Genomic DNA, 24,415 nt, shown 5'->3' on the forward strand with positions numbered 1-24,415 from the left:
TTTGGATATTCCATGTTTGTTTTAATGGGAGAATTGGGCTCCGATGGTGCCATGTAGTCTTGGTTTCTGTTGCTTGGGTTCCTGCGCTTGCCTCTCGCCATCAGATTATCTCTAGTGTTACTTTGTTGTGCTATTTCTGACAGTGGCTAGACTGTCCTATAAGCCTGTGTGTCAGGAGTGCTGTATCCTGTTTTCCTCTCTTTCAGTCAGTTATGGGGACAGAGTGTTCTGCTTTCGGGCGTGTAGTTTTTCCTCTCTACAGGTCTTCAGCTGTTCCTGTGGGCCTGTGTCCTGAGTTCACCAGGCAGCTTTCTTGCAGCAGAAAATTCGGTCTTACCTGTGGTCCTGAGGCTCAAGTTCGCTCGTGGGGTGCTGCCCACGGGCTCTCTGCAGCGGCAGCAACCAAGAAGACCTGTGCCGCCGATTCCGGGAGCTTCAGTGCACCAAGGTTCCAGATGGTCTTTGGCTTTTTCCTCTGGCGTCCGAGATGTGCGTGCAGGGAGCAGTCTCTTCTGGTTTCCCAGGCTTGTCTGCCTCTCTGAAGGTTTAGCTCTCCCTCCCACCTGATTTGGTTGCAGAGAACTGTTTATCCGGTCTGTTTCTTTCATGTTCCGGTGGTGTCTCAGGCAGGTGTCCTGCTGCTCCTGGGCCCTCCCCCACGGGAGCCCAGAGGCCTTATACAGTTTCCTCTTGGGCCAGGGATGTGGGCAGGGGTGAGCAGTGTTGGTGGTCTCTTCCGCTCTGCAGCCTCAGGAGTGCCCACCTAGGCAGGTTTTCTAAGATTGGGTGAGACGAATCACTTCAAATAGAAAAAATAATTAATCACAGGAACTTGGGAATTTTTAGGCTGATTAGTAGGCTCAGAAAGAACCACATTCTGAGGTTGAAATCTTCAGGGTGAAGGGACTTAAAACGAGAAAAAACTGAGTGTACACATAATCAAATACATGGATTAAGGACAACAACCGCTGGACAAGGACAGAAGGTGGAAACAAATTCACCTTATTATGATTAGAATTATAACAAGTTTGCTCAAGAAGAGAGGAAAAAGTGTGAAATGACGCCTTCTTTTCATTTTTCTTCTATTCATACTTTCAGTGCATCTAATGATATCCAATCACATCTGCAAGCTTCTCGGGACCAACACAAACATTATTCTCTCCTGGAAACACTCTTACACGCACACCCAGGAACAATAATTTACTGACATAAAGCAGCTAATTTGAGTCATGTTGCCTCATGAATTTGATTCATGATATCATGCTATCTTCTAAAAGCCAGAATGTTTGCTGAAATACTTGTTCTGAACTTTCTGGTAATTCTGGTCCAGGCTTAATGCTTTAGCTTGCTGCATGATAGAACTTGAACAAGTCTGCACATACCCTTTCTTTCATTCTCAAACTTGGTCCACACTAGGCAGAGTTTGTTAACCTAGGCAATAATACTTAGTGATGATATTAGCATGAGTTTTGACTGGATATCAAGTAACTTTCTATAATCCTGTTAGAAAATATTGCAACTACAAAAGATTACTTCAAGAATTATCCAGGGCTTGAATTTAGACCCTGATTCCCTAAAACAATTTCGTGATGATATTAATACCACAGAATGAAGAAACACTGCAGGAAATTTAAATTACATGTTATTAAACGGTACCTCACCTGACGAATTTCAACATCTCTTTCAGAATCTGTTACTAAAAAAGTTAGAACTGGCACTGTAGTGTTTGATTAAGTATCAACTTCACTTCACATCGTGAGAGTAGTTGTGTTTATCTGTGAGGGTTCCCAGTGTGTACTCATTCTGTGGCTTTTTATTCAGTATCATGGAAATATTTTAACATGTGCACTGGGAAGAGGCTGGGTTACCATGGGATTCCAAGCTCTCTGTGTGGGGCTGCTTTGTGTTAGCTTTTTATCTTATATTTATACACCCATGCCTGACAACATTGAAGAAACCTGGAAAGTAATGGCCCTGGATGCAGTTGCTAAAACTTGTAACCTTGTGGTAAGTAATAGAAAACTTTTGAGTATTTTGACAAAACTATTGATATTATAATAGAAGCATTACTTTTTAAAGAATATTGTTAACTTGATTTTTACTTGCATTCTAAGAAAAATAAACCTGGTCCCATAATTATATTTTAGCATAAAGATATTAATTATTGTTAACAGTACTTGTTTAATATTAAATTAGAAGTTTTCATATCTCCATATCTTCTTCTAATGTCTGTCTCCAATTCTAAACTGCTGGAATTCTGGGGTTATCTTAGAATATACAGAATGAATATAAGTCCAATAATAAGTCCAATAATTATTCCTGTATAGTCAGAAACTAGTACTTTTGATGCATATATATATATCTATATATATGCTTTATTTGAATATACATAGCTCTCCACTTCTCCACTGTCTTCTAATTGTATAGTTTATATTAGAGGAAAAAGATATTCAGAAGAGCGTACAAAGAGAATAAAAGCTGAAATTTGAGCCTCAAGCTGCATGATTCAACTGTGCTCTTGTATGTGCAAAGTGGGCCCTCGTAGAAATGTTCTTTAATGGCTCTGACAGATGGAGGGTAAAAATCCTAGGGTGTAAAATCAGTAGCTGATCAGAAGTGACATCATTTTCAGGTATAAAAGAAAGAGGCACAAGCTCTATGACATAGCATTCTCCAACTAATGGTCTCTGAATTTCCGTGTCTTTCTCCCACAGTTCTCTTTTTCAAAAGTACTAATTCTTTGATTGAAGAATGAGTACATGAGCCAGCCCATGTCAGTCCTCTTGTGATTATTTCACATGTATTTAAACCCCAGGGTGAGAAATATGCATGCTTTTATCAAAATTACAACTTAATCTGTTAAAACATACCATGATGCTCTTACTTTCTTAGCTTCACATGTTCCCAACCATTATGTATATATCACTAAAATATACACTTTATGTATTTGCTGTTATGAATTATTATACTGTACTTTTAAAATTATAATAGAAGAGATAAAGTAGTAATTAAAGTTCATCCTGGAAAACTTAAAAGTCTTTAATAATTTTAGCACTGAATCACAATTTAGATTACAAAGACAATAAAACTTTGATTTTTATCATATGAAAGCAAAACTAAAGTTCTTTATAATAAAGCCTTGATAAAATATGTGCATTATTGTGAAATCATATGCTGTTTAGAACGAATTTTGTAAAATGTCCACACATAATCTTGAGAAAATTCCTTCTAAAATAAAATTAAGATATAAAATCTAGAGTATTATCACACTGTTTATTTTATTATTTCATCTTTTACATTGTTGTTATTAAAAGAAAAGTGCATAATGTTTAAAATCTGTCTTGTTTTTATAGGCCACATTATGTGATAACATAGGTCTTATGAAATATGAAGATGTATTAGCAATTTTAGCATCAGCACACTTTACAAAACCAGTTTCAGATGAAAACGTTACAGTGATTGACACAGACTTTTGTGACATCCCTGTTCGTCTGTACTTACCAAAGAGGAAGTCTGAAAGACGGAGACCAGCTGTGATTTTCATTCATGGTGGTGCCTTTGTCTTGGGAAGTTATAGTAAGTGTATTTTGATATGTTTGTTATTGATATATTTCTATTGAAATCATTGCTGTGTACCAATGTGTCAACAGACATTTCTCAGTACAATGTTGGTTTGAGTAATGTGTGTATGCTAACAGAGTTACATTGGGATGTATGGGTCATAGTTCACCCTCTTTTTTATATATACATTGGTAGTAAAACAACCAAGTAGAAAAAAGATGCCTGTGTTAGAAATTAGTGTCTTAAAGTAACATACAGATATCTTAAACTTGAAAGTACAAATAGTAAACTTGGAATTTAGAGTTAAATATCTTAATCACATCAATTAAATAAACGCTTAGTATAATGTGAGACAGGTATTTGATTGTTAGATATGAAATAATATAGCTGCTGCCATGCTATAGCTAAACTTTTTTCAAGTGGTGGAGTATGATATAACAATATCGACGATTAGAAAACAGAGCATAACTTTGTACTACAATTATAGAAGTGATATGGAGCTGAGGGGTTAGTTCTTGCCTGGAAGTGAGTGGAGTAGCTAAGACAGACAGACTGACGGAATCTTAAACACATACCAGTTTAGACGTTTGATAACATAGATTCACTACACAGAAAAGTTTGGGATATTGCACTTCACAGATGTAACAAACAGGTGATAGCACTCCTGCCCTCAATGAAACTGTACTTAATTATAATATCCAGTATTTCATCTTCATAATTTGTGAACATTTTAAGATAAGCAAAAAGGCCACTGTGGAAAGCTGGGCATGCAAATGAATGAGCAAGTTTCTTCATGTTTTAGTTGTGAAGGAACAAATAGATTAAGAAATATTTTCAGTCCCATGGTTGGCTGGCAGCTGGCAGAGCCTCTCGGAGGATAGCCATAATAGGCTCCTGTCAGCAAACACTTCTTGGCATCAACAACAGTGTCGGGTTTGGTGTCTGCAGATGGGATAGATCCCTAGGAGGGAGCAGTGGATCAGTCTCTGCTCCACCCAAGGGAGTTAGGTGAGGAACTAAAAGAGCTGAAGGCGTTCTTAACCTCATAGGAAGAACAGCAACATCAACCAACCATATCCCCCAGAACTGCCAGGGACTAAACCACCAATCAAAGTGTACACGCGGAGGGACACATGCCTCCAGTAACATTGGTAGCAAAGGTTTGCTTTATCTGACATCGGTGGAAGTGGATGTCTTGTAAAGGCTTGATGCCCCAGCTTTGGGGAATGCTAGGGCAGTGAGGCAGGAGTGGGTACATGGGTGGGTGGGAGAGCACCCTCTTAGAATCAGGTGGAAGGGGTGACAGAATAGGTGGTTTTTAGAGGGCAAACCCCGGAAGGGGGCTAATATTTGAAATATAAATAAATTACCAGTGTTTATACATATTTTCAAAGTCCCACACTTAGAAACGGGAGAACGCAAAGGACCTCTGAACAGAATCCAGGGGATTAAGGTTCCTGCTGAGCCGCCCATGCATGCTCTCAGTGTTGCTGGAAAATGCCACCTCTTAGAAGCAGTTAGGCCCTTAGTTTTGCTTCAGTGACATTTCTTTTTTTTTTTCTTTTTCTTTTTCTTTTTTTCGGAGCTGGGAACCAAACCCAGGTCCTTGCGCTTGCTAGGCAAGCGCTCTACCCCTGAGCTAAATCCCCAACCCCTTCAGTGACATTTCTAATTTGCCATCCTGTTTCCAACCTCATATGTTTGGTATCTCCCAGTCCTCCTCTCTCCATACCTGTCTATACTGTTTGAAACTTATTGGCATCTTATTGATCCCCTCTTCATTACTCATCCCGGGATAAGACATGTTCATCTTTTGGTCAAGATGAGTCTCTATTTTACCAGGAATTATATTTTCTTCCAAATCATCACCTGATTTGTGTTTCTTCTACCTGCAATTGTACGTCCTCTTTTGGTTCCTAAGTATGCGCTGTCTTTTCTACCTTGACCTGTCTCAGTCCCCGGTCATGCTAATTATTTCTTAACATTCTTTATTTTCTGAGACTTGTTTCAACTCAATTTCAGATATTCTAATACTTCTTCCAAGAGTTTTATGGAGTATGTTAGTAACGAGTTATGGACAATCGTTTTCTTGAGCTCTGACAGTGCTGTCTGTGACCATAAAAATGATTACAGAGCTCCAATCAACTGATCAGCCAATCGATCAACCAACCAATCAAATTCACAGTTCTAGCACTTTCACGACTCTTCTGTGTTTCATTGTTTGCAGAACCATGCTATATTTCTTTCTTTCATTTCATTTCAGAGATAGCAGCCTATGATGATCTGAACAGATTGACTGCAAACAAGCTCGACGCTGTTGTTGTGGGAATAGAGTAAGATAAAACTGATTCTTCTAGCCACAGTCCATGCATTCACAATATAACTTGGTCTATTCAGAGCTGTCATCCAACCAACAATACACATATCCTATGGATTTTTATTTATATTATTTTTTATATATTTTTATGTCAATGCATCCTCAAATACATCAGTATTTACTTTGAATTCTGCCATTTTAGCTAATAGTGTGAGAGTAGAATAATAAGCACATTTTTTTTTACAGTTATGACCTTTCTTAGAATATGAACTCCAGGATTCTCAAGTGTCTCATTTATCTGCAAGTAAAATTAAAGTTCTCACTCATGTACAAGAAGGTATACTCATTATATGCTTGAGATATTGGAATTTATTTGACCTGTTTATAAACATTGCATTGTATGCCATTCTAACTCTATGAGGTAATACTATTTTCATATATAGAACATATCAAGACATTATCCAAATGATAAGTCTTAATATTCACACAACAAACTTTTGCTGAAATTTAAATATTATACCAAATATATGAGCAAATACTTAATTTTAGGACTTCATATCTATCTACTGTGCTACTGAAATTCTCAGTAACAGTACTGAAAAATCATGGTGTATCTCGCCAACTCTATAGTGAAGAAATAGACTTAGACCCAATACCTGAATCTATTACCAATAAGTTCTAGTTAATTGGTGAGACTTAGGATTCAAAGTAGGGCCAGCATATCAGTGTATCTTGTGGTGAGAGTGAGATATTTCCTTGCATAACTTTAACAAGGGTTTTGTTGTGGTTTTGCTTAATTTACCTTTAAAGCTACAGACTTGCTCCCAAGTATCCTTTCCCAGCTGCCCTTGAAGACTGTGTTTATGTGATCAAGTTCTTTCTCCAGGAGAAAGTTCTTGCAAAATACAGAGTGGATCCCTCACGCATCTGCATTATGGGAGACAGCTCTGGGGGTACCTTGACAGCAACAGTGACTCAACTGGTATGTTGTATGTATTATATATGTTTTAATCCTAATGCAAAAGAAGCTGTGTTTGAATTACTTTTATACTGTTATCTCTAAAATTTGACTTAAACAAGGATGATTGTCCATTTTGCATGATATTGCTTTGGATATGAATTTATTATCTAATGCTAAGGACAGCTTTTAAAATCCTACATTTTTTTAAATTTTATTTTTCTTCAATATTTTATGTGTCTTAGTCAGGGTTTCTATTTCTGTAGAAACATCATGACCAAGAAGCAAGTTGGGGAGGTGGGCACTCCTGAGGCTGCAGAGCGGAAGAGACCACCAACACTGCTCACCCCTGCCCACATCCCTGGCCCAATAGGAAACTGTATAAGGCCTCTGGGCTCCCGTGGGGGAGGGCCCAGGAGCGGGAGGACCCCTGCCTGAGACACCGCTGGAACCTGAAAGAAACAGACCAGATAAACAGTTCTCTGCACCCAAATCCCGTGGGAGGGAGAGCTAAACCTTCAGAGAGACAGACAAGCCTGGGAAACTAGAAGGGACTGCTCTCTGTACATACATCTCGGACGCCAGAGGAAAAAGCCAAAGACCATCTGGAACCCTGGTGCACTGAAGCTCCCGGAAACGGCCGCACAGGTCTTCCTGGTTGGTGCGGCTGCAGAGATCAATGGGCAGCACCCCACAGGCGAACTTGAGCCTCGGGACCACAAGTAAGACCAACTTTTCTGCTGCAAGAAAGCTGCCTGGTGAACTCAAGACACAGGCCCACAGGAACAGCTGAAGACCTGTAGAGAGGAAAAACTACACGCCTGAAAGCAGAACACTCTGTCCCCATAACTGACTGAAAGAGAGGAAAACAGGTCTACAGCACTCCTGACACACAGGCTTATAGGACAGTCTAGCCACTGTCAGAAATAGCAGAACAAAGTAACACTAGAGATAAACTGATGGCGAGAGGCAAGTGCAGGAACCCAAGCAACAGAAACCAAGACTACATGGCACCATCGGAGCCCAATTCTCCCATCAAAACAAACATGGAATATCCAAACACACCAGAAAAGCAAGATCTAGTTTCAAAATCATTTTTGATCATGATGCTGGAGGACTTCAAGAAAGACGTGAAGAACTCCCTTAGAGAACAAGTAGAAGCCTACAGAGAGGAATCGCAAAAATGCCTGAAAGAATTTCAGGAAAACATAAATAAACAGGTAGAAGCCCATAGAGAAGAGACACAAAAATCCCTGAAAGAATTCCAGGAAAACATAAATAAACAAGTAGAAGCCCATAGAGAGGAGACACAAAAATCCCTTAAAGAATTCCAGGAAAACACAATCAAACAGTTGAAGGAATTAAAAATGGAAATAGAAGCAATCAAGAAAGAACACATGGAAACAACCCTGGATATAGAAAACCAAAAGAAGAGACAAGGAGCTGTAGATACAAGCTTCACCAACAGAATACAAGAGATGGAAGAGAGAATCTCAGGAGCAGAAGATTCCATAGAAATCATTGACTCAACTGTCAAAGATAATGTAAAGCGGAAAAAGCTACTGGTCCAAAACATACAGGAAATCCAGGACTCAATGAGAAGATCAAACCTAAGGATAATAGGTATAGAAGAGAGTGAAGACTCCTAGCTCAAAGGACCAGTAAATATCTTCAACAAAATCATAGAAGAAAACTTCCCTAACCTAAAAAAAGAGATACCCATAGGCATACAAGAAGCCTACAGAACTCCAAATAGATTGGACCAGAAAAGAAACACCTCCCATCACATAATTGTCAAAACACCAAACGCACAAAATAAAGAAAGAATATTAAAAGCAGTAAGGGAAAAAGGTCAAGTAACATATAAAGGAAGACCTATCAGAATCACACCAGACTTCTCGCCAGAAACTATGAAGGCCAGAAGATCCTGGACTGATGTCATACAGACCCTAAGAGAACACAAATGCCAGCCCAGGTTACTGTATCCAGCAAAACTCTCAATTAACATTGATGGAGAAACCAAGATATTCCATGACAAAACCAAATTTACACATATCTTTCTACAAATCCAGCACTACAAAGGATAATAAATGGTAAAGCCCAACATAAGGAGGCAAACTATACCCTAGAAGAAGCAAGAAACTAATCGTCTTGGCAACAAAACAAAGAGAATGAAAGCACACAAACATAACCTCACATCCAAATATGAATATAACGGGAAGCAATAATCACTATTCCTTAATATCTCTCAATATCAATGGCCTCAACTCCCCAATAAAAAGACATAGATTAACAAACTGGATACGCAACGAGGACCCTGCATTCTGCTGCCTACAGGAAACACACCTCAGAGACAAAGACAGACACTACCTCAGAATGAAAGGCTGGAAAACAACTTTCCAAGCAAATGGTCAGAAGAAGCAAGCTGGAGTAGCCATTCTAATATCAAATAAAATCAATTTCCAACTAAAAGTCATCAAAAAAGATAAGGAAGGACACTTCATATTCATCAAAGGAAAAATCAACCAAGATGAACTCTCAATCCTAAATATCTATGCCCCAAATACAAGGGCACCTACATACGTAAAAGAAACCTTACTAAAGCTCAAAACACACATTGCACCTCACACACTAATAGTGGGAGATTTCAACACCCCACTCTCATCAATGGACAGATCATGGAAACAGAAATTAAACAGTGATGTCGACAGACTAAGAGAAGTCATGAGCCAAATGGACTTAACGGATATTTATAGAACATTCTATCCTAAAGCAAAAGGATATACCTTCTTCTCAGCTCCTCATGGTCCTTTCTCCAAAATTGACCATATAATTGGTCAAAAAACAGGCCTCAACAGGTACAGAAAGATAGAAATAATCCCATGCGTGCTAACGGACCACCACGGCCTAAAACTGGTCTTCAATAACAATAAGGGAAGAATGCCCACATATACGTGGAAATTGAACAATGCTCTACTCAATGATAACCTGGTCAAGGAAGAAATAAAGAAAGAAATTAAAAACTTTTTAGAATTTAATGAAAATGAAGGTACAACATACCCAAACTTATAAGACACAATGAAAGCTGTGCTAAGAGGAAAACTCATAGCGCTGAGTGCCTGCAGAAAGAAACAGGAAAGAGCATATATCAGCAGCTTGACAGCACACCTAAAAGCTCTAGAACAAAAAGAAGCAAATACACCCAGGAGGAGTAGAAGGCAGGAAATAATCAAACTCAGAGCTGAAATCAACCAAGTAGAAACAAAAAGGACCATAGAAAGAATCAACAGAACCAAAAGTTGGTTCTTTGAGAAAATCAACAAGATAGATAAACCCTTAGCCAGACTAAGGAGAGGACACAGAGAGTGCGTCCAAATTAACAAAGTCAGAAATGAAAAGGGAGACGTAACTACAGATGCAGAGGAAATACAAAAAATCATCAGATCTTACTATAAAAACCTATATTCAACAAAACTTGAAAATCTTCAGGAAATGGACAATTTCCTAGACAGATACCAGGTATCGAAGTTAAATCAGGAACAGATAAACCAGTTAAACAACCCCATAACTCCTAAGGAAATAGAAGCAGTCATTAAAGGTCTCCCAACCAAAAAGAGCCCAGGTCCAGACGGGTTCAGTGCAGAATTCTATCAAACCTTCATAGAAGACCTCATACCAATATTATCCAAACTATTCCACAAAATTGAAACTGATGGAGCCCTACCGAATTCCTTCTACGAAGCCACAATTACTCTTATACCTAAACCACACAAAGACACAACAAAGAAAGAGAACTTCAGACCAATTTCCCTTATGAATATCGACGCAAAAATACTCAATAATATTCTGGCAAACCGAATTCAAGAGCACATCAAAACAATCATCCACCATGATCAAGTAGGCTTCATCCCAGGCATGCAGGGATGGTTTAATATACGGAAAACCATCAACGTGATCCATTATATAAACAAACTGAAAGAACAGAACCACATGATCATTTCATTAGATGCTGAGAAAGCATTTGACAAAATTCAACACCCCTTCATGATAAAAGTCCTGGAAAGAATAGGAATTCAAGGCCCATACCTAAACATAGTAAAAGCCATATACAACAAACCAGTTGCTAACATTAAACTAAATGGAGAGAAACTTGAAGCAATCCCACTAAAATCAGGGACTAGACAAGGCTGCCCACTCTCTCCCTACTTATTCAATATAGTTCTTGAAGTTCTAGCCATAGCAATCAGACAACAAAAGGATATCAAAGGGATACAGATCGGAAAAGAAGAGGTCAAAATATCACTATTTGCAGATGACATGATAGTATATTTAAGTGATCCCAAAAGTTCCACCAGAGAACTACTAAAGCTGATAAACAACTTCAGCAAAGTGGCTGGGTATAAAATTAACTCAAATAAATCAGTTGCCTTCCTCTATACAAAAGAGAAACAAGCCGAGAAAGAAATTAGGGATACGACACCCTTCATAATAGTCCCAAATAATATAAAGTACCTCGGTGTGACTTTAACCAAGTAAGTAAAAGATCTGTACAATAAGAACTTCAAGACACTGAGGAAAGAAATTGAAGAAGACCTCAGAAGATGGAAAGATCTCCCATGCTCATGGATTGGCAGGATTAATATAGGAAAAATGGCCATTTTACCAAAAGCAATCTACAGATTCAATGCAATCCCCATCAAAATACCAATCCAATTCTTCAAAGAGTTAGACAGAACAATTTGCAAATTCATCTGGAATAACAAAAAAACCAGGATAGCTAAAGCTATCCTCAACAATAAAAGGACTTCAGGGGGAATCACTATCCCTGAACTCAAGCAGTATTACAGAGCAATAGTGATAAAAACTGCATGGTATTGGTACAGAGACAGACAGATAGACCAATGGAATAGAATTGAAGACCCAGAAATGAACCCACACACCTATGGTCACTTGATTTTTGACAAAGGAGCCAAAACCATCCAATGGAAAAAAGATAGCATTTTCAGCAAATGGTGCTGGTTCAACTGGAGGACAACATGTAGAAGAATGCAGATCGATCCATGTTTATCACCCTGTACAAAGCTTAAGTCCAAGTGGATCAAGCACCTCCACATCACACCAGACACACTCAAACTAATATAAGAAAAACTAGGGAAGCATCTGGAACACATGGGCACTGGAAAAAATTTCATGAACAAAACACCAATGGCTTATGCTCTAAGATCAAGAATCGACAAATGGGATCTCATAAAACTGCAAAGCTTCTGTAAGGCAAAGGACACTGTGTTAGGACAAAAAGGCAACCAACAGATTGGGAAAAGATCTTTACCAATCCTACAACAGATAGAGGCCTTATATCCAAAATATACAAACAACTCAAGAAGTTAGACCGCAGGGAAACAAATAACCCTATTAAAAAATGGGGTTCAGAGCTAAACAAAGAATTCACAGCTGAGGAATGCCGAATGGCTGAGAAACACCTAAAGAAATGTTCAACATCTTTAGTCATAAGGGAAATGCAAATCAAAACAACCCTGAGATTTCACCTCACACCAGTGAGAATGGCTAAGATCAAAAACTCAGGTGACAGCAGATGCTGGCGAGGATGTGGAGAAAGAGGAACACTCCTCCATTTTCGGTGGGATTGCAGACTGATAAAACCATTCTGGAAATCAGTCTGGAGGTTCCTCAGAAAATTGGACATTGAACTGCCTGAGGATCCAGCTATACCTCTCTTGGGCATATACCCAATAATGCCTCAACATATAAAAGAGACACGTGCTCCACTATGTTCATCGCAACCTTATTTATAATAGCCAGAAGCTGGAAAGAACCCAGATGCCCTTCAACAGAGGAATGGACACAGAAAATGTGGTACATCTACACAATGGAATATTACTCAGCTATCCAAAACAACGAGTTTATGAATTTCGTAGGCAAATGGTTGGAACTGGAAAATATCATCCTGAGTGAGCTAACCCAATCACAGAAAGACATACATGGTATGCACTCATTGATAAGTGGCTATTAGCCCAAATGCTTGAATTACCCTAGATCCCTAGAACAAACGAAACTCAAGACGGATGATCAAAATATGAATGCTTCACTCCTTCTTTAAATGAGGAAAAAGAATACCCTTGGCAGGGAAGGGAGAGGCAAAGATTAAAACAGAGACTGAAGGAACACCCATTCAGAGCCTGCCCCACATGTGGCCCATACATATACAGCCACCCAATTAGACAAGATGGATGAAGCAAAGAAGTGCAGACCGACAGGAGCCGGATGTAGATCTCTCCTGAGAGACACAGCCAGAATACAGCAAATACAGAGGCGAATGCCAGCAGCAAACCACTGAACTGAGAATAGGACCCCTGTTGAAGGAATCAGAGAAAGAACTGGAAGAGCTTGAAGGGGCTCGAGACCCCATATGTACAACAATGCCAAGCAACCAGAGCTTCCAGGGACTAAGCCACTACCTAAAGACTATACATGGACTGACCCTGGACTCTGACCCCATAGGTAGCAATGAATATCCTAGTAAGAGCACCAGTGGAAGGGGAAGCCCTGGGTCCTGCTAAGACTGAACCCCCAGTGAACTAGGCTATGGGGGGAGGGCGGCAATGGGGGGAGGGTTGGGAGGGGAACACCCATAAGGAAGAGGAGGGGGGAGGGGGATGTTTGCCTGGAAACCGGGAAAGGGAATAACACTTGAAATGTATATAAGAAATACTCAAGTTAATAAAAAAAAAAAAAGAAGCATGTTGGGGAGAAAAGGGTTTATTCAGCTTACACTTTCACTTTGCTCTTCATAACCAAAGTCAGGACTGGAACTCAAGCAAGTCAGAAAGCAGGAGCTAATGCAGAGGCCATTAGCTCCTGGCCATTTTTACTGGCTTGCTTCCCCTGGCTTGCTCAGCTTGCTCTCTTGTAGAACCCAGGAATACTAGCCCAGGGAAGGTGCCACCCACAATAGGTCTTCCCACCTTGATCACTAGTTGAGAAAATGCCTTACAGCTGGCTCTCATGGAGGCATTTCCACAACTGAAACTCCTTTTATCAGGTTATGTCAAGTTGACACACACAAAACCAGCCAGTACATTATGTATTAATATTTCAAATGTTATCCCCTTTCCTCCCTCTCCCTGCTTCTATGAGGATGCTCCCACCACTACCCACCCACTCCAACCTCAACATCCTGGCATTCCCTACATTGGGAAAATGAGCCTTCATAGGACCAAGGGCTTTTCCTCCTATTGATGCTGGACAACGCCATCCTCTGATACATATGTGGCTGGAGTCATGTGTCCCATCATGTGTACTAATTGATTGGGGGTCTAGTCCCTGAGAGCTCTGGTGGGGTCTGGTTGTTTGATATTGTTTTTCTTCCTATGGGGTTGCACACCCCTTCAGCTCATTTAGTCTTTTCTCTAACTCCTCCATTAGGGTCCCCTTGTTCAATTCAGTGGCTAGCTGTAAGCATCCTCACCTATTATCAGTAGGGCTTTGGCAGAGAGCCTCTCAGGGGACACACATATCTGGCCTCTGTCAGTAAATACTTCTTGGCTTCAGCAATATTGACTGGGTTTGGTGGCTGCATATAGGGCAGGAGAGATGGTTCAGTCATTAAAGGCTACTTTCATAACCAAAAATCATACATTTTTAAATGGTTGGAGGAAGGCTCTGGGCATTGAACACAGGGCTGTGTATTTGCCAGGCAAATACTCTTCCAAGGACTATGCAACCTTCTCTTTTAAACTTGCTTTAAAACAGGCTTTTGTTGAGATTCCATGAACTGGTTTGTATTCTGTGCAGGTCTTGAACTTGTAAGCTTCCCACCCTAGCAACTCAAGAACCAAGTATTAGAAAACTGTAATAAAAACTCAGATTTACTATGAAAGTATTAGGTAAAAGTTCACCAATTGCAATGTATTGCTCTATTCATTTCTATTCATTTATGGAGTTTTGCTGTTGTCGTTGTTCATATTTTCTGAATTTACATAGAAATATATAATTTACCATTTTTCTGTAATTATAGCTGAAGAGTGTATTAATACTTTTTAAAACTCCTCTAAAATATTCAACAAGAAGAAAATAGAGGGAAGAACTTATTCTGGCTCCTGGAACGTTAAGTGCATCATAGCAGCAAAGGCATGGCAGTGGTAGTTGACTATAGCTGTGGCAGTGGGAGTGTGAGGCTGCTTGCCATTACCTCTCAAGTCAAGAAGTCTGGTGACATGATTTCTGGTCCTCAGCTTCACCCAGTATGGAGGCACCTCCAAATTCAAGATCAAATTTATCCCTTAATTCCCTCTGAAATACCGTCATAGACACTCCACTCCCAGAGATGGGCTCCAGTCTCCATCTCCTACATGATTCTAAATCTAGGCCGGTGGATATGATGAGTAACCATGAGAATGTGTAAACATGTAGATATTCATAAATAACACCAGAGGACATATCATGCTTAGAAGAATTCCTACTCTAATAAAATTAAGTCACCACATAATGGATTCTTGCTGAGTAGAGCTAAATAATCACTATCAAATCGGTAATATTTTGAAAGGCAATCTCAATTCAACAGATGATTCAAAATCCTACAAATGCTTTTGTAGAATGAAATGAATATTCTGTACCCTTTTTATTATATAGACTGACTTCTTTTTGTAAAGTAGATATAGTCTCTACTATATTTGTTTGTACTATAATCGTTTGTATTGATTGAATTTTACTGAAATATTTATGTTTTCTTTACTTTAATCTTACTATCCAATCAGTAATATGTTTCTTCTTCAAGACAAAGTAATTTATTTTATGAAACCTATCCATTTTTCAAACTACTATAAAAATCCCAATGAAATGCAATCTTGTATCACCTAAAAACACTCAAAAATTTTCTTGAATCATTTTAATGTTTAGTTTGATGGAATCATTGGTGTACAAAAAGGCTCTCAAGTAGGTAATGGCCTTCTCATAGAAAAACACAAGTAGATGTACAAAAGTAGATTACATAAGGTATGTGTTTGTGGTATGAAAAACAGAACATTATTATTTCATTTATTAAGGGCAAAGAGTTTCTTGGGATTCTGATTCCTTGCATATTAAGTCTTACTGTATAAACAGAATGTTTTGACCAGTGGAAAACAATAACGTTATAGTATGGAGAAACATTGTTTAACACTGTTCATGACACTAGAAGCATATATATTATATATATTATATCAATATGACATATTCAATAGAATATATACTCAGTTCTCAATCATATTGCCAATGGTCTTATTTTACATACAGATGATATGTCTTTCATTAACCATAAATTATAATATTTTGCTGCATAAGTAAAAAGTACATGCAATGTAGTGCCCTAGGGTACTTATTTGTTGTTTTCTTTCCTAATTTGTTTTACAGAACTTTTTCCTTTCCCATCGATAATTATTATTTCTTCACACACATACTGAGCTTCACTTATGTTGGGACTTTAAGACACTGTGTATATTTTCAATGAAAAAATATACACCTCATTTTTAAGTTTTCTGTCATCTTTCATAAGGAAATGTTTAACTCATGAAAGCTATTGTGGCTTTTACTTGCCAACACAATTGAAACACACAAGCCTGGTCTTCTGCTCATCAGTGTGATCCACTATTCTATTAGACTCCATTGTACAGTGACAGATAACAGAGAAATTACTAAGACTACAGCAGCTGCACTTGTAACTGAGCCTCAGGTCCATCTTGAAACAGAACTTGCAATAAGACCTTGGCTGTCTTGCTTACAAAATATTTTCTAATGTATCATAAGAAAAGAATGGCAATATTTTAAACTGAGTGGCTGAAAACGAAAAAAATGTATTAGAGATTTAAAATGTGACACTTTATTAGGGACCAGCACTGTGCACCCCTAAGTTCACAAAGTTACAACTAGTCATTTAAAAAAGTGAAAATGTGATGAATGGCTTAGTTAAATTAGACAGAAGGACAGTTACATGACTCAGAAAGTGTCAGAGGTAAAAACATAAGAAAAAAAAAACTAGAGTTTTGAATAAAAAGAGACTACCGTGCATTTAACTGACTAAGTTTTAGGCATAATATACACAGTATTTAGCTGGGTGGGTATGGCCTACAGCTTTAATTTCAGCACTCATGAGGCAGAGACAGGCAAGATTGGAGTTCGAAACATGCCTGAACCACAGAGCAAAGTCCAGGATAGCCAGACCTACATAGAGAAACAAATCTCTCTCTCTCATTTTGTGTCTAATTATATACATATGTATATATCTCTCTCGATATATATCTACATGTACAATTAATAAATAAATTCAATACTAACAAAATTTTATTTATTATAAAATGTAAAATAAAAATAATATACATAATTAATTATGTATGACAGCATATAGTTATATTGTAAAGATATTATATAAAATATATAATGTTTTACAATATATAATTATATGTGATAAAATACAATTATATAATATATAATTATATTGTAAAACATTATATATAGTAAATATATATGAATAATACATAAGTATATAAAAATAAAATATATAATTATATATTACATGTATTATGTACTTATATACTTATGTACTTATATTTAGTTTTATACATTATATATATTTATGCTTGTTTTTTGAAACAGGGTTTTTTTTAAGTATATACTGTACACACCCACCCATACACACACATTCACACACTCATTGTTTAACATAAGGTGAGGAATTATTACTCAATTGGGACAAATATACAAATATTACTAAATATTATCAATTGGGACAACCATAAATTGATTTTTGAGTTTAGGAATTGAGTCTCTAGACCTGGCATTACAATATAAACACAGGTGTATATGATTATGGTAACAATTAAAGACTTACTATACTACATGAAATAGTTATTGTCAGAATGCTAAATCTTGTAGTTTTAGCTTGAAAAATGTCACTAACTTTTCACAATTTGATCCTTCAGCTGATTGAGGAAAAGCAAATCTGTTCTATGAGCTGAACTAAGACAGCTTAGAGCCTTGAATGCTAAATTAGCAAAAAGCATGAGGAAATATTTACGGATATTACATTTAAATTACTGCAAAATGAAGTTACTGAGGCTTCAAAGCTTCATCAAGTAAGGAGCCAGACCCATATGGACACACACATTTATAATAAATAAATAATAAACTTAAAGGTTTTTAATGCACTTAGATTATAAGACCAAATAACCAAATATGGTAAGAGATTAGGAGCATGCTACCTCAGGAACTCCTCTCTGTTGTGCTGAGATGCTGAAGGACGCATGGGTCCTACCGACATCATGTCCTTCTGCTCCACTCTGTGTACCCCGTGTCACCTTTGCTTTAGTGCTACCCAAACTGTCTTTACATTTTATTGTAGTGGCTACCGAAATAGAGTTAGGATGCCTGCAAGAAATGTCTGCAACTAAGCCAAGCAATTTTGCTCACCTTATTTATTGTAGACCTCTTTACAAGATCATAATTTTTCAGGGGTTGGGGATTTAGCTCAGTGGTAGAGCGCTTGCTAGCAAGTGCAAGGCCCTGGGTTCGGTCCCCAGCTCTGAAAAAGAATCATAATTTTTCTAGTTGAGGAGACAGGAATCAGTCTTAAAGGTGTACTGCTTTTCTATTCAAGGTTATGGTATCAGGGTAATAGGACAGAAGCTCTCAAAGATTGTACAGAATGTAAAATCATTTTCTTTTCTGTTGTAAGGGTGACACACTTTCCACAAAGTCCAGGTTGGTGTCACAAGAGGCTGTCACATGTGAAAAGATTATGAGAATAGAAATGTGGCCACCAAGTCTCCTTTCTGTGATTCAGATGTTTTGGGTCCAGTTAGACCCTCTGACCCATGTGAGTTGACAAGGTTAAAACATGAATTGCTGTCCTTCATCAGGAGTTCAGTGTCCTGGATAAATGTGGACACTGACAATTCTTTAGCAATTGTCTTCTTCAGTGAAAATGGACCTTTAACGTGTCACCATTATCTCTATAGGTGATTTGGCATAGGGTACTCTGAAATTTCCTTAGTGCACTGAGAGCTACTATTTTAGGGTTTATAATAACTATGTAGATATTAATATTTGTGCTCTCTTTGTTCAAAAACCTTTTAATAATAAATTTTAAAAATGATTACTTAGTGGTAAAGACATATTCACAACATAAAGTCTTCAATGACTTCTGAGAATTAGTATATGTTTTTGCTACTTTTATTCTCACACTCTTCATTTAATGTCTGCATATTGGGGTTCACATATTTGCATGAATGTTTGTACAAGACTGTGCATTTTCAAGTGTGTGCTCATAAACATAGAAGCCAGAAGTTAACACTGGCAGTCAACATATTTCCCTATCAGAGTTTTGAAACTGGGTCTCTCATAGAGCCTGGAGAACACTGAGCAATCTAGATTGGCTGCCTCGTTAATTTCAGGGATCCCCTGGTGCCAACCTGACCCACACAGTGCTGGGGTAACAGGAGGTATATATTACATGCCCATCTGTACTCAAGTAAGCAAATCCTTTACTGACTAAGCTACCATCTCAATCCTTGCTCCTATTAATTTCTCATTTTTCTTCTGTATTTCAATATAAAATTAAAAGGTTAAATTAAGCTTTAACCTTGCTGTTTCTCAATACAATTGTGTGTGAACTCACTTGGGGACAGCACTGCTGCTACATATGAAGGAGCTACCACATGTCTTTGCCTCAGCTTTTTATTATGCTTGCCAGTAGATTTTTCTACTAATCTGAAAGACTGCAGTTTATTTATAAAATTTCCATTCCAAAGTTATTGTGAAGAATATGAAGACCATGGGAAAAAACTCTTAGAAATTTTTTTCTTCCTGAACTTGCAGGATCTCCCTTCTATTGTGCTCTGATATGGATTTGATCAGATAATTAGCCTTATGATGAGCTAATGAGATTTCATGGAATTCTGTCATGATTTTTGGAAGTGCTTTATGAGGTCAAGGCCTTGACAGCACTTTTCATAGCTTGGAATTTACTAAAGATTGGCAGCATCTACAATCACTGTTGCAGAACTGCCGTAGAAGCTGCTGCTATTGAAGTACTCATTCTCACAGGTAAAGGTTAGGCTCACTGCTGTGCAGTGTACAAAAAGAAAAGAATGTAGCTGCAGACTCATGACTCCTCTTATTTGATAAGAAACAGAGACTTCATATCTTTTTCTCATCTTCTGATTTTCATAAATTATTCTCGATATTGTGTATCACACCAGACTACTTAGATAAGTGCTAAATGCTTTCTTAGGCATTCCAAGGCCCATTAGACTTCAATTTATATGTAAGCATTGTCAATTGTATTTCATTATATTTATAGATATTACACATTATATTACTCAGATGAAAAATTCTTTTAGGGAAACTAGAGATGGTAACACATGGTTATTATTGTAGCAATTCAGAGACTGAAACAAGTGGACACTATGTTCCAGAACAACCCAGAAATGTTCAAAATGACTTTATTAAAGAAAACCACAATAGCCGAATTTCTAAAAACAAATAAACATGAAAAAAACAATATCATAAATGAAAATCTTGTCATCCTCATTAAGATGCTACCGATCATCTTCCTGTTTGATTTCCATGTATGAATAAATGTGTGTGCAACAGAGTGTGTTTTTGTTTCTGTATGGATGGGAGTGCAATGGCACTCTCTTGTCTCTAAAGTAGTGACTAATTGCATAGGAAAATTCACTAGATATTCAGATGATTTTATTTACTTCTAGCTACTAAAATGAAATTGTCGGTCCTTTTGTTTTAAACCTATTAATTCATTAGACTTCATTATCTTTCTAGCTACAGAATGATCCAAATTTCAAAGGTAGAATTAAAGCACAAGCCTTGATGTATCCAGGCCTACAGTCACTTGATACTTTTCTACCATCCCATCAAGAGTATCAACATGGTCCAGTTCTGACCAGGGAGATGATAATTAAGTTGCTTTGCCTATATGTGACTGAAGACCAAGTTCTACCCCAGGCTGCACTGAGGAACGAGCACATGCCTGAAGAATCGAGACACCTATTCAAGTTTGTTAACTGGAGTGAATTCCTTCCTGAGAAGTATAAAAAGAACCATGTTTACACTGAACCAGTTCTTGGAAAATTGAATGCTTCCTATCCAGTACTTGTGGACAGCAGGTTGTCGCCTTTGCTAGTCAATGACTCACAGTTACAGAGTTTGCCATTGACATACATTGTCACCTGTGAACATGATATCTTTAGAGATGACGGTCTCATTTACATCTCACGGCTTAGAAATGTTGGGGTTCAAGTTACTCATGAGCATATAGAGAAAGGAGTACATGGAGCCCTATCATTCACCAGCGCTCCAGTGTTTTTAAATTTAGGATTAAAATTAAGAGATAAGTATATTAATTGGTTAGAAGAAAATCTATAAGTGAAGCATGTAGCTGGGTAATCAATAAAGAAATCTGACTGATAAACTTTGAACTGTTGTATGATGAATGGGCACAATATTAATTGGCTAGTGGATAAAGCTACATTTCAATTTGAGTAAAAGTTACTGTATATGTTTGTGAAAGTTACTTCATTATTCCATCTTAGAAATATTGCTAAAATGAGGCAACATTTCATTATCTGTATTAATTACCATTTGTTGTGAAAAATATACTTTGAGTATTCAAAAATGGGAGAACAATGGAAAGCATGTCTTTCATTACATGGGAACATTTTTGAGATTCATGGCAGTGATAAACCAAATTTCGGATATATTGCGTGAAAAAATAATTAAAAAAAATGGAATGGAGTCATGAGTAGTAGGTGGGTTAACACATTATTCTCTAGTAGACCAGTGTCAGAGAGGCAATCAGGTAGACATAGCTCTGTGAGTTCAAGGCCAGGTTGGTTTATGTAGCTAGTTGTAAGACAACTACTGCTATTTAGTGACACAATGTTCCAAACCAGTGAATAAGAAAGAAGAGTAAAGAAACCATGAATGAGGAAAAAGTGTGATAGACACAACTGTAATGACATTTGTATGAACTGAGCAGTATACTATAATTCTGCTATACTTTTTCCAATCATGTGTTCTCTATTCATTGCCATAATCTGCTCAAGGTGAATTAAGTTAGTTGTTCTTTTTACACACTTCTCATCAAGTCTATATTCTGCTTTTCATAAGAAAAATGTGTATATTGGAGGAAGTTTACTTGATCATGAACTGTTCCTAAAGTTTGAACATTTGTGCCTTACACTTTTGTAAGATCAAACTTGATGGAAACTTGTCTGAATTGTATTTATTGTGGGATAACACCTCTTAATGCATGATGGTAACTATTGATTGTAAGTAGGACTATTAATAGTATTATTTTGAATTTTTGTAATGAAGCATTGTGCACACAGAGATTGCATACCCAGAGAGTTATGCTAGTGGATGATCTCCAGACATGTTTGTTTCCCTGCGATGATAGAACACATCCTCCCATTAAAAAAAATCAACTCCTAAATAGCTACATTTCTACTCAGAAACATTAAAATTACTGTTTAATTTTCTCATATCCTGGTGATTCTTCTGCTTGTGTATATTTCTTTGATAGGTTTGGTGCATTTTTCTTAATGTTGAATAAATTTTATTTAATGGAAATTAAATATGTCTTGTGAATTTATTTGGTAATCTAATCTTCATCTCCAAATATATTTGCATTAATGTTTCTCTGCAGCTTGAGAAGTTTTGTTCATCTTGACTATGATTACTTCATTGTTGTCTTAGTATTCACCATAGGAGATTTTTCCTTGCTATTCAGACACTAAAATTGCTTAAGAAGTTTCTTTGCTGTTGTTGGTTAAGCATAATTTTGTAAGTATCGTCACTCTTAATTGTTTCAATTTGGAAAAAGATGAAATATTGGTCATGATATCAAGTCAAACTAGTTGAAAATTGCTTCACTTCATTAAGTATTAATCACAAATGAGGGAGAATTAGAAGGACAGAGGTAGACACGACAGGGAATGCAGGTTTTCTCAGTTGACAGCTCTTTGTTTCAGAAGGTATTTGAGGAAGATACTTGGAGAAGGGCTGGAAGAAGGTACTTAAAAATAGCCAATAGAGGAAAGGTGAGGACACAGAGTCCTATAAACCACCAATGCAGAGCCTCATTGGCAGAATTGCCACTTAGGGAGACAATAAGAAGACTATTTGAAGTAAATCTATTACTTCTTTTTCTCCATGGCTTGATGTTATATCATCCGTGGACATTCAATTTTTTTTTTCTTTCCATAGAATGGATTGGGATATTCCATAGGAAACCAAATGTACCCTTGTTATAGTATTGGACTTTTAGTCAGCATTTGAGACAAACTAAAATTTCCTGAGATGGAATCAGAAGTGGCTAGAGTAGTCTGATACTCCCAAGGGACCTCACTCACCACACGCATTAGTACTACGGTCATATACTTCTTGTATACTAGGAGTAAAGAGAATAGAAGACTAGAGCTGATTGGAAGATGGGCTTTGATCCTAAAGCGAAGTGAAGAGCTCTCCCAAAGAACACAAATGGGTTTTTACAATCACATCTGTCAAGCAACCATGCAAACTGGACCCTAAAGAAGTATTAGCATCCAGGAAGGAAAGGTAGGAGAGGGCAGATACCTTGTTCAGTATGCATAAGAAAGGCCCATTTGTCAGGGTCCGCACTATATTTGATCACAAACTTCATGCTTAGCTCTTGGGCCTTTGTACTGTGACTTAGATTTCACATGGTAGGCTTGCTAGTGTAAATGAAGAGTTTCTAAATTTCCTTTCTCTTTCTTAAGCCATTCTGTCAAGGAGGCAATAATTAAATATACCCTGAAGCTTCCTGAAGTCAAGACATGAAAGTCATTCCAAACTTGTTTGGAGTTTGATTTGATGAGTACCTGAAATTCAAAGGCAGGAGGCTATGATCAAGACAGAGGGGAAGTTTTGTATGTAGAAAAGTTCACTGGGTCCTGGTATCCTGAGGCCAAGGTGGCTTTCATTGTTTAGCTGGAGCTCACATGGCTACTACAAGGTTGTCCTTGCTCTCCCTAAAAGGTCTTAATAAGAAAGGTACTAATGTCCTCCCGTAAAACTTCACCAACAAAGCCCTCACTTGTCCTGCACCTTCACTTATGTACTGCTTGAGGTATGTGATACCTGAGCTGTGAGAGAAGGTTCTAGGGTGATAGAAGCAGTGTTTTCTTTGTTGGCTTTCTAACAGATTCTCAACTTAACAATGTCCATTCACTCACCACACTCATTACTTAACATAGGCCGTCCTATGTCCCCGATATGTGTGCTATGTTCTCTGCTGATCTTACAAGTCCTTGAGCTCTGGGATCTGCAAACTGTTGGAGAAGTCCAGAATAATGTAGCATAAACATTACCTGTGTGGCAGGGTTTACCATACAGGTAGAACACGTCTGAACTATAGCATGTTCAGGATTCTATCACAAGCTCTGGAAAATAGATCATAGCTAAGATTTCCACAGCTGTGAACAGTCTCTGGCACGGGTTGAGAGGTAGCTAGACTCTTCATGATCTCTGACGATTATGAGACTGTTGCA

The 24,415-nt window shown here is 37.7% G+C and overlaps 1 protein-coding gene across 2 annotated transcripts; it reads left to right on the forward strand.

Moving 5' to 3' along the window:
- The first annotated feature begins 1,376 nt into the window (after nucleotides 1-1,376).
- On the forward strand, nucleotides 1,377-22,477 carry Aadacl2fm2l1 (AADACL2 family member 2 like 1). Of its 2 annotated transcripts, none has more exons than XM_087637435.1 (5): nucleotides 1,377-2,007; nucleotides 3,354-3,576; nucleotides 5,825-5,894; nucleotides 6,689-6,860; nucleotides 20,667-22,477. In XM_087637435.1, exons 1-5 carry the CDS (start codon nucleotides 1,870-1,872, stop codon nucleotides 21,267-21,269), a joined length of 1,206 nt encoding a protein of 401 aa, XP_087493561.1. In that variant the 5' UTR covers nucleotides 1,377-1,869; the 3' UTR covers nucleotides 21,270-22,477. The 2 variants fall into 2 exon arrangements, with proteins under 2 accessions (XP_087493561.1, XP_087493562.1); XM_087637436.1 differs by having other exon boundaries at nucleotides 1,393-2,007; nucleotides 6,765-6,860.
- The last annotated feature ends 1,938 nt before the right edge of the window (nucleotides 22,478-24,415 follow it).

Source organism: Rattus norvegicus, chromosome 2, assembly GCF_021556685.1.
Source record: "Rattus norvegicus strain SHRSP/BbbUtx chromosome 2, alternate assembly SHRSP_T2T, whole genome shotgun sequence".
NCBI lineage: Eukaryota > Metazoa > Chordata > Mammalia > Rodentia > Muridae > Rattus > Rattus norvegicus.